This window comes from Propithecus coquereli, unplaced genomic scaffold, assembly GCF_000956105.1.
Source record: "Propithecus coquereli isolate 6110/MARCELLA unplaced genomic scaffold, Pcoq_1.0 Scaffold224, whole genome shotgun sequence".
Lineage (NCBI taxonomy): Eukaryota > Metazoa > Chordata > Mammalia > Primates > Indriidae > Propithecus > Propithecus coquereli.
The window spans coordinates 4,457,933-4,469,531 of record NW_012147634.1 but is presented as its reverse complement, the minus strand read 5'-3'; the positions used below and the strand labels follow the sequence as shown (position 1 = coordinate 4,469,531).

At 38.6% G+C, this 11,599-nt stretch overlaps 1 protein-coding gene across 1 annotated transcript in view; it reads left to right on the top strand.

Annotated features, from left to right (window-relative positions):
• The window catches only part of USP3 (ubiquitin specific peptidase 3), an 84,127-nt gene that overhangs the window by 47,968 nt on the left and 24,560 nt on the right, over window positions 1-11,599 (top strand). Inside the window, exons 4-8 of the mRNA XM_012645073.1 lie at window positions 1,990-2,073; window positions 4,313-4,394; window positions 5,539-5,621; window positions 7,086-7,199; window positions 10,185-10,298. Coding sequence (XP_012500527.1) covers window positions 1,990-2,073; window positions 4,313-4,394; window positions 5,539-5,621; window positions 7,086-7,199; window positions 10,185-10,298 — 477 coding nt within the window. The remainder of the gene's footprint in view (window positions 1-1,989; window positions 2,074-4,312; window positions 4,395-5,538; window positions 5,622-7,085; window positions 7,200-10,184; window positions 10,299-11,599) is intronic.

Sequence of the window (11,599 nt, the reverse complement as noted above, 5' to 3'; positions counted from 1 at the left end):
ATATATAGAGAGGGTGGTGGATGCTCAGTTTTGTGGTTTATTTTTTGACTAAATGAGCCTGATGAAAATAGTTGGAAGACTTCTTTTAGTTAACTATTGTTTTGTCTCTTAGAATTAGAGGGGGCTACAGCAGCATTGAGAAGGAAAAGAAAAAAAAAATAAAAGAATTAGAGGGGGCGTATAGTGCAGGGCAAAACCAGGAAGGAAACAAGTGTTTCTAATGTTAGAATTTTTTAAAGGAAGTAAACCCACATTAAATCTTAGGGCAAGAAAATGATTGAGCCATGCCACATGTTTTCATTTTGGAGAATGGGAAAAGAAAGATGGAGACGACCAAATGTGGAATATCATTTTGCCAATAAACAAGTGAATGGGGTGAAATGGAAAATATTGAGGGGTAAGGGTGTTGGTGGTGTATGAGATGAAAGCTTAAATCTAAAAGTAGAGCAGGTAACACTGAAGTGAAAGGGAAGATTGGGAGGGAAGGGTAGGAATGGAGAAAATCTAGACAAGGCTGACAGTATGGAGACCATCAAATATATTATAGCTTAATTTGGCTACAGATAGCTATGGATTTGAAAGTTACTGTATAAGAGAGAGGGGAGAGAGAGATCATACCACAGGAAATATAAAGTGTAGAATAGAATGGTGCTTGAAATGGGGAAGAAAAAAGATAAGTTTTGGAGAGATTACAGAAAGAAAAGTAGCAAGAATTAGGCATGGTTAGGTGCTAGAAATTAGCAATGAATCAAAATCTAAAAATACATAAGGACTAAATGTTAGGAATTGACCCTGGGGACTTGGAGAATACCTTAGAGAAATCTTGATTGACAGCGTGGGTGGTCAGCTAATGGGGGGGGCTGTGTTCAGTAATTACATATATGACATTGTCGTCAAAGTTTTCAGAAGCATTTACTTAAAATTTTCATTCCTCTGAATAAAGGATACAATCCATGCTTTTGTGTGTAATCTTTGTTGTTTATTACTTTCCCCTACCCCTTTCTCTTTTTTTAATAGACTGATTTCAGATATGTAAGATATTTTTTCTTGGATTCTGCTACAGATGACCTAATTTTTACTAATTGCTGTGCTTTCAAAGTTTTGTTTGCTCAGAATGGGAGTGTTATTTTCATTATCCTTTAGTAGTTATAACAAGTGGTTTTATACAAAGCTGCACATTCAAAAGAATATCTTAGTGCCAGCTTGTAAGTTGTTTTTGTTAAAATTGGCCTTATCCGAGGAAAAAATTAAATGCTAATGCAAAAGTTAAATTTTATTGTGTGATTCCTTATATTATTTGCTATAATTTACTTGCTAAAACACACACGCCTATTAATATCGGTTTTAAAAAACACCTTAAATATTTTTCTCCGAAGCACGTATCAGTTTCCTTAAAGATACAGCCACTGTGTCATACTTTTTGTTTTCTGGCACCTCAGAATGAAAGATTTGTTCTTCCCAACTCATCTGAATTCAATTTACTTTAATTAAACCTTTTTAAATGTACAGCTTTAACTTTAGTTTTTCTATTCAGATATCCCTACAGGTTAATTACCCTTTCCCTGCTTTTCACTTAAATCTCCTCTCCCCCAAATTCTCCATTAATTTGGGTTGGGAAGTGTCACCTTAAATCTTTAGGCTTAATGCTACATGAAAAGAACCAGTGCTTTTTATTTCATTTTCCATGTATTATGCACTACTAAAAAGAATGTAACACATGTAGCAGCTTATTTCATTTTCAAAGGAAGAATTGAAGAGCTTTTGAATAAAAATGTGAAAAGAAGCTAGTGTTCATTGCCTACGTGGCTTTTTAAGAAGGCTCTTAAACAACATTCCATTGTGGACTCCAAGTCCTCTTTAAACTTACCACCAGCAGTAACTGCCTGCAGAGCCATGTGATCATCTTGGCAGCAGCCAGGCCTTTTAGTGATTTCATTACTATGGTTTCCTCAAGCTCCTTATATACATTGATTAATATTTTCCTTGCAGTTATCGCTGTGATGATTTCGTGGTTAATGACACGAAGCTGGGACTGGTACAGAAAGTCAGAGAACACTTACAGAACTTGGAAAAGTAAGTAGTGGACCTTGGGAAAGAGAAGGGGGTGAAGTGGGGTTGTGGGGTCTTTTAGAATTTTTGAATGGGAATTTTGTTTGTGAGTTTCATAACTTCATGTTTTTAATGTGATTGAAATGATAAAATAAACCTTGGGTTTGGATATCTGAAACTTTGCCCATAGTTAATGGTTATAGCTCTGCCTTTATTTTGTTTAATATTTGTCATAAACCATATCCAAGGACCCAAGAGCCTATTATTAAATTATTACCCACCAATTTATAAGCTGCTCCATTTATTTGCAAGGGGGATTTTTAGAGGTGCAAGAAAAGAGCAGAAAACAATATACGGTCATGATAGAGTTACCTTTGGTGTTAGAAAATCCCCGTCAACACTTACGTGTTATGAGGACTGCTAAGAAGCACTAAGATTTATGCATTATTTTTAAGGGAAATTAGATGTAATTATCATATTGTCCACTTTGCATCTATGCAGTAGCACAGGATCTGAGTTTCTTCTTTTCCTTTTTTGTTAGAGGCAGTGTATTCCACTTGAAATTACAAGGAGCTGTGAATACTTTGTTATCATAAAGAAATTACAATTTTATGTGAATAGACTCTTCTTGCTGTAGCCAAATAGCTTATTCAGATAAAACTTAGTGGACCCTAAATTGAAGCTAAAAACAGAAACTTAACTAGCAATGCCTGTGAAGCTACTGTGGTTTGAAGCATGGCCCTGCAATGACTGCTGACTCAAGTGAAATCTGTGTGAATCACCCCGAATCGTTAAATGCCATCTAATTTATTTTGGCAATTTATGTGTAGAAGTTGTGAGAACATGCCAAAAGCGGGTCCCTTAGCAAACTTAAATGTAAAGCCAACAGAATATTACAGAATTGTATACTGAGAGGAAATAACCTGAGTGCAACACTGTGTAGTGTTTGTTAAACAAAGTCTTTATGCATGTCTCATTGACTAAATAGGTTATAAAACTGATAACAGAATGATTTCTTTAAGATCTAAAACAATTAAAATGCTTTGAGTTTGAATACTTTTTGGCTTGTCATCTTTTGGCTCTTTTCTTTTTCAAAGTGCTTTAACATGAGCCCTACCTAGGATTAGAGACACAGGTACAAACACACAGAACCAAAATAATTAATTTTGTCTGAAATTACTCACAATAGGGGTAGGAGATTCCTGCAGTCGTTTATGTAGTGTTGCTCTTTGGTGTAGTGATGCAATTGTAAAGATCTTACTAACATGATTCTTTGTTATAGAAGTGGGTAGCTACTAGAATTTTTTTTTTTTTTTTGCCATTTATAGTTTTCTGTAAGAAAAGACTGCCCTCTCAGTCTCAAATGAATTAATCAGAACTAAGTCAAAGGGAAAAGAGGGCATTGGAGAACCTGCAGGTATTCATACAGTTATGTAATCTTTCATTTCCATTGACCACTTCATCAGGTAAAAGGTGTCCCAGATCACCTTGTTCACACTTCTGCTTGGCCCCACTGAAAGATCTACGTTGTGATCCATTTCCTGTGTTGAAAAAGATTACTTAAATTCATTTTTATGTTTTGCAAACATAGGCTTTAATTTGTAAAGGAATTTTTAAACTGTGATTACATTTGTGTTTTACTTAATTTTAGACCATTCTGCGTATCCTGTAGAGCAGCATTGTCTAAGGAAACTTTCTGCAGTGGTGGAAGTTTTCTATAATCGGCACTAATATGGTGGTCACTAGCCATACTTGAAAAGTGGCCAGTGCAACTGAGAAACTGAATTTTAAACTTTTTAATCTGTTAAGAGAAATGGGGGGGCAAGATATGATACCTTTATCAAAATTGAGAAAGAAATAGCATATTATTTGAGACTTACTGTTAAATTTCAGAATACTTACGTCAGACCAGGGTTTTCCTTTTGTTGTGAGGAATGAGTTTGCTGGTTTTTGAAGCTTCACAATCGATTAGGCAGATGGAGATGTAGGGGGAGGGAGTGTCTCACAGCAGACATGTACCTGGCCACCTTTGCAGGGACCAGTGGGGACTTCCAAGGAAGTGGAACTTGTCGGTTAACTTCAAATACTCTCAGTGATGATAACCAAAGTCTTTGTGCACACTGGGCCTGACTGGTCACTTCGTGGCCTGACTATGCAGCCAGGCAGGACTCAGTGCCCTAGATGCTGGGGGTAGCTCGAGTTTATTCTTCAGCCTGCTCTGTAGCATGTATGTATTATCTTTTCACTGTTTGTGTTTTAATAGCTCAACTTTCACAGCTGACAGGCATAGGAAAAGGAAACTTTTGGAAAATTCGTCACTAAACAGCAAATTATTAAAAGTAAATGTAAGTAATTAAAATTTATTTAACTATAAGAGTTAGTTGAGATCTAATCACTGTTTTATTACAACTGTATTACAACTCTAACATTTAATGTTACTCATTGTAAACTTTTATAAATGTGTGTCTTGGGTTTGGGGTATTTTACAAACGTTTGCCGCTCGTACTAATGATTCTTTTTTTTTTGGAGACAGAGTCTCACTGTGTTGCCCGGGCTAGAGTGCCGTGGTGTCAGCCTAGCTCACAGCAACCTCAAATTCCTGGGCTCAAGCAATCCTTCTGCCTCAGCCTCCCGAGTCGCTGGGACTACAGGCATGCACCACCATGCCCGGCTAATTTTTTCTATATATTTTTAGTTGTCCGATTAATTTCTTTCTATTTTTAGTAGAGGCGGGGTCTCGCTCAGGCTGGTTTCGAACTCCTGAGCTCAAACAATCTGCCTGTCTCAGCCTCCCAGAGTGCTAGGATCACAGGCGTGAGCCACCGCGCTGGGCCCCTACTAATGATTCTTGATGTGACCCTTGTGAGGCCGTCTGTCAGTGCCTTCCTTCCATCAGAGTTACTACTTGCTCTTCTGCCTTAGGAAGTAGTTCTTGATATCTTCTTAACCAGAAAACGAAGCTTTAGTCTTTAAGGACAAGTCTTTAAGTTCAGATAGTATTTTAAGGTTCATACCCCATTGCTAGGAAAACATATTATACATTGGTCATTTATGCACGGCTTAAGGTTAGAAGTTTGGGGGCAAAAATACTTGGGGAAGATATATTTATATTTTTCAATTTCTGTTTTAATAGAATCTTATAAAGGAATTAAGTCTTAAATTTTATTTCTTTTAAGGATTTTCCTGGATTTTTTTTTTTTTTGCATTGTGTATTCCATTGAACTTATTATTGATTTCCTCATAAGCTTTCATAAGATCCTCCCATTTAAAAAAATCCCAGGATCAGAAACAGCCTTCTAAAAATATACAGACATTTACACAGAGACTAGAAAGAGAGTTTGTTTGAAATATTCATTGGATACATAAAGGACCAGTTCCAAATTGGGTTGGTGCTAGAGTTTCAAATAGAGGTCCTTGCTTATCTTTGATGTTTTAAATAGTTGGCCTTCCCTTGGCGTTACTGACGGCCTCTTCTTGTTCATTTTACAGGGAAGCACCACTGCCATTTGTGCCACAGGCCTTCGGAATTTGGGGAACACATGTTTCATGAATGCCATCCTTCAGTCACTCAGGTAACATTACATCAGAGCTTAGGTATCTGACATTAAAGGTTACGAGCAAGGGCTCCAGCTTCAGATCTTGGCTCTGCCACTAACTCTAGCCATATGGCTTGGAGCAAGTTACCTTAGTTCCCTGTGCCTCAGTTTTCTCATTGGCAAAATTGGGGGAAATAGTTCCTATCTCATGTGGTAGTTGGGAAGAATATTAAATAGTATAATTTGTCTAAAGTGCTTAGAGTAGTGCCTGATAGTAAATAGCTGTTTTCTGTTATTGTTTATTTCCCATTGCTTCTTGAATAGACTAGAGCAAGGGTCAGCAAACTTTTTCTGTGAAAGGCCAGATGGTAAATATTTTAGTCTTTTAGACCATGGTCTCTCTCACATATTCCCTCCCTGCCTCCCCTTTTTTAAAACAACATTTTAAAAATATAAAACTTACTTTGAGAGCTCCTTGGCTGAGGGCTAGTTTGGCCTGTGGGCCATAGTTTGCAAACCCCTGGGGCTACAGGGACCCTTGTTCAGAGAGCTTATTTCAGTGATTAGTTGAGTGTTAAGCATGGTCATGAGATTAGATGTTTAGAAGATCTTCAAAATACCAGCCTGCACAACATAGCGAGACCTGTCTCTAGAAAATATGAAAAAAATTAGCTGGGCCTGGTGGCACATTCCTATATCCCAGCTACTCAGGAGGCTGAGTCAGGAGGATCACTTGAGCCCAGGAGTTTGAGGCTGTAGTGAGCTATGACTGCACCACTGTACTCCAGCCTGGGCAACTAAGCAAGACCCTTTCTCTTAAAAAAAAAAAAAAAAATCTTCAAAATGTAAGACAAGTAGTAAAAATAAAATAACCAACAAGTGTGACCTCAGTTTTGTAGAAGAAATTATTTTGAAAGTTGTACACTTTTAGATTTTAATGAGGTATCAAAGGCCAGAATAAATTCTCTTCTCAAGGTCACATGGCTAATAAGGAGCAGAAGCCATATTTGATATTTTTGAAGGTACTGCCTCTCAGTTTATTCTTGCTCAAAGAAGAAATTCTAGTTACTACTGAATTCTCCTTATGAGTCTATATAGTGTGTCTAAATAGTACGGTTGGTTTCATGGTTTGTCTTTATTTAAGGAAATTATTGAATACCTGGAAACAAGCACCCTGAACAGACAGAAATGGTGACAACCTATAGATGAAGGGAAAATGGGGTATTTTTATGAACGTAGGTTTTTGTTTTAAGTTCTTTGTTGATTTCTACAAAGTCATATGTCTATACTGTCTATACTGCAGAGTGAACAAAGAACCATAGGGAAGAAACTCAGTGTAAGAGATTGCATTGAGTACAGTTAAATGAGACAATTGAAAAATCACACTTCCACAATTCATATGTAGGTTTCATAGAACTTTATAGACCTATTAAATTATTTTCTTTCTTTCTTTCTTTCTTTCTTTTTTTTAAATAATCTTTTCCCTTCCTTTTAAAATAGTAACATTGAGCAGTTTTGCTGTTATTTCAAAGAACTTCCCGCCGTGGAGTTAAGGAATGGGAAGACAGCAGGAAGGAGAACATACCACACCAGGAGCCAAGGGGACAACAATGTGTGAGTTATAAGCGTGTTCTTTCTGGCTTTGAGCTATGAAACAAATGACTCTCACTGATGATTTCCATTATATTATGTGAGTTATAGGCACATGCATTTTAAAAAAATTCTTCCAAAAATTATTTGTATCTAGCTGGCAATCTTAATCCGTTGGAATTTTTGTGTTTCTATTTACTGTAACAGGCAGGAAAAATTTAGCGCTCTACTTGTTGGGTCTTTGCAGATGTGGGCACTCTAGAGTTGACATCTACTAGGTGTCGACTAGCTTGAATATCACTAGTCTGTGCGTTGATGTGTCTGATAGTGTTAGGTAAGCCTGTCTTGGATAATTAAATTAATTTGTAGTCAACAAATTAATTGCGGGGCAGTACAGTCAATTTTTGGTTGATATGGAGAGGGAAAAAACGGACAAGTGATTATTAAGGACCAACCCTGTATTCAAATTCAGTGCATCCCCTGCCTTATTTGGTGTTCAGAAAAGATACCATCATGATTGTACGGGGCATATTTTTGATATCTTGGCTTTACAGCCCCTTTCCAGAGGGGCCATGACTTATGTATGTATTTAATGTTTTGTCTGCCTGCCCATCCCCACTCTCACACACCTCCATCCCCACTTACTCTGAAAGGACATCTTATGATCTGTGTCCTGTGTTGGTGGCTGAGGCAGAGCAGGACAGAACGTGTTTGAGTGGTGGGCATTGTGGATAGAGCCACAATGGGGACACTCTGAAGCCAGGCGTTGGAGCAGGGTGGAGTGACATCACACATGTGGTGTTTGCAGGGCAGTTTCCTTTGCTAGCAACATGTAGGATGAGCTGGAAAGTGTCTGCCTTCAAGGAGGTTTCTCACTCTATAGGAATTGGGTTTGCGGGGGGGAGGGGGGATGGATAGCAGTGAAATGAAGAGGAAAAAAATACATATGAGTGAAAGTTAAGGGAAGAATTAGTAGTACTTGATGCATTCGTGTCATTTATGATTTAGTTATAGACTGCAGAAATTGCTTCTGGCTGATTTAGGCAGAAAGGAGTTTATTGAAGGGCTACTGGTGAGCTACCCATTACTGAATGGGTGGAAAATCAGGTCTGGAGCTGAGGCCGCAGCACTACAGCTACAGTCACCCCACTGAACTGTCCTGTAAGGACACCGTTGCCTCCACTGCCCAGCACAGTGCCAGAGTTCCTCTTGCCAGCGCTGCTGGAGAGGGGTGCAGGTAGATGCTGCTGCTGCTTTTACTGCTGCCGCTGGACCCTGGGTGATGCTCCCTGCTGCCACTGCAACCAGAGAGGATTTGGTGCTGTCCCTGCTTCTTTATGTCATTAACACCTGCTTCATATGGGCAGAACCCAGGCTAAGTGCCTGTGCTGTGACTGCAAAGGAGACAGAGAAAGCAAGTATCTGGCCTTTTTTGCTTCTGTAGTGAGTGTTGCGGCTGCTTTTTCGCTCCTGAGCTCGGTAGCGAAGGAATGAATAATTACTCGAAACGCAGTGTTTTGAGAGAAGGGGAGAGAAATCTAAAGGAGAAGAAAATGGCCTCCTCAGCTAAGTTCCTCCCTGTGTTTATTTCCAAGGATACATGCAAAGGGTCAGGGCCGTTTGTTAATTTCTTTAACAACTTCCATACAGGTCAGCTGTTTTCAGCTGACCTTTGCACTCAGCAAACAAGCAGCTTCTGGCAGGGGTTTTCACCTGATCCTTCATTCACCTGCTCACATTCTTTCCATCCATCCATCCATCCTTTCTTCTAGGCCCAGCCCCTACAGTGGGAGGCAAGCTCTGACTCCCACCAGGAGGCTTAAGGTGGGGAATTCCCCAGACATAGGAGGAGGGTTCAGGTACTAGAAAGTTAAAAGTCTGATTTGTATCCCAGATGCCTACTAGATAACAAAGGTTGAGCTTCTCTGAGATACCAATCAGGTATCCAAGAGTATGGTGTTTATATTGACAGATAGAGAAATTGAAGTTGGGGAGGCATATTAGTTTAGCTACATACATAGAAAACCAAAATCAAGAATGACTTAAACATCCATGGTTTGTTTTCTCATGTCAAAGTCAGAGGTTATCTATCGAGGGCTGTTCGACAAAGTCGTCATGCTCCTTGTAGCTTTCTGTTCCACCAGCCCTAGGGTAGGGCTCCCATTCACATAGTCTAAGGTGGTGCTGGCGCTGCATCCTTATGTCCTCATTCCAGCCAGCGGGAAGAAGGAAGAGATTAATATGAAGGACTACTCTTTCTCTTTAGGAAATTTTGCAGAATTTGGACACCCTCAGTTTTTTATTCTGAGAGTTCATATGCCCAGCAAAAAATGGGAGTTGCATTCCTATGAGAGAAGGGAATGGATGTTGGGCGGGAGTAGGGAGAGTGCAGAGAGTAGGAGGTACTTGAGCAGTTTAGTACACGTGGAGAGTGAAGTGGCCAGAGGAACTCCAGTAGGAAATTCCTTCTGGAAACTGGAGGAACCTGAATAAAACTGGTCATGAGAAAATCTGACTTTCAGATCTGGATCTGAGAGCCCCTGGTGTAGAGCTGAGTGTGGAGGCTTGTGGCCACATGTGCTCTCTGCGGCGGAGATGAGCCGAGGGGCACACTGGGGGCTGGAAGTGCTGGTGAGGGCGAGGAGACGGAGAAAGGGAGCCTGTGGCCTGTTTTTAAGTTTTTAAAATGTACATTCTTGAGTAATTTGGCTTGTAACTTATCTATTACTTTGTCATTTTTGTGTGTATTTTTTTTAACTCAGAGTGTACAAATATGGCAGTGCTTTTGGCACACTCAGTTAACCATATGGTTAGAAGAACTAGTTTTGTCAGTAATTACTGCTACTTATGGGGATTTTTGAGATGGTCTTAGCTGTCAGACTTAGTTCAGAGAAAACCAAACCCTTTTTAAGCTTTTGTTTTTTATTTATTATGTATTTTACACAATCGGACATGCATTGAAATAGCTTCTCACTAATGCTGAGGGTATTGTCCCTTTGTCTTTTCCAGGTCTTTGGTGGAAGAGTTTAGAAAAACACTCTGTGCTTTATGGCAAGGCAGCCAGACTGCATTTAGCCCAGAGTCCTTATTTTATGTTGTTTGGAAGATTATGCCGAATTTTAGGTAAGTATTACTTAAAGATATTTTTAAAATATTAGCAATGTATACTGTTCCTAAAATAATTTCTGATGAGGTGGTGGCATTGTAAATATTAATAAAAACTGGTTTAGTTTGTTTTTTTTAGAAGAAGAGCAGAAATTGAATACATCTGACTACACAAATGTGTTTATTTAAATAATAGACATTAGAAATGTCTTTAACAAAGGGTAGGGTATTTTGTTGTTATAAAAATAAATCCCTTATAAATAACTTATGTGCTCCAAGAAAACATACTGGACAAAATTTCCTTAATTCTCTCACAATCTTATAAAGAATAACTACCATCATACACTGTCTTATTATTCCAACTAAAAAAATCCATATGTGATCAGTGGAAATTCCTAATATTATAGTAACTGTTCTGGTCTGAGTTCTGAAGCTCTTGAAAGACTGTAGCCAAATCCATTAGGATTCACCCTCCAGAAGGCAGCTGCCTGCAGCCTCGCCATAGCATGCTGTGTTGCTGGTGCATTCTCTCTAGCTTCACTGTCAGAGGAGTCTGGCCTCTTCTCCCAGGTTAGTCGCCCCCGTAGGGATTCAGGTAATAGCAGATTTGGGGCACTGCAGGTATTTGACAACAGCTTTTGCCACCTTCTGCTGACTTTATTCTTTTGAAGCAAGGATAAAATCAGGAAGGAATCTTACTAGTCATGATTTTGGCACCTAATATCATCCCTCTCCTTCTTTAAAAACAGCTTGATGTAGTAAAACTTAACAATGTATCTTGCTGTATTGCCTGATAGATACATTTTTAGTATACAGAAATGTTTAAAGATAATAACTTCAAAGGACTGTAATTTGTTGCCTTGCTAAATAGTCTAACCTTGAGGATCTGACATGAGTAACTATTTTAACTCTGGTCTTTATTTTGAAGGAAACTTCTTTCATGTATCATGCCATTTAAATCTTCCTTTAGGAGAGACTAATTTTATAAGAATTTTAGAATGTCTGGACTCTAAGTAGGAAAGGTAGAAATGACTGTTGTCAACCACTAGTCAGGTTTGGATTTAATGTAAAATTTCTAACATAATCACTATAGTTAGACTCTTGATAAAGATTTAATCTTTGTGTCTTATTATACAATAATAGTTTCCATTTATTGAATGCCTGCTGTGTGCCAAATGCTAAATATTTTATATCTGATCTTCACTTAAAAATAAGAACAAAATTCTAGCCAAGGTGGGAAGTGTTACCCCCTTTTTAGAGGGGTGTGAGGCAGGGAGGTGTCTTATTCCTATTAGGTATGCAGGGTAAGATTCTTATGA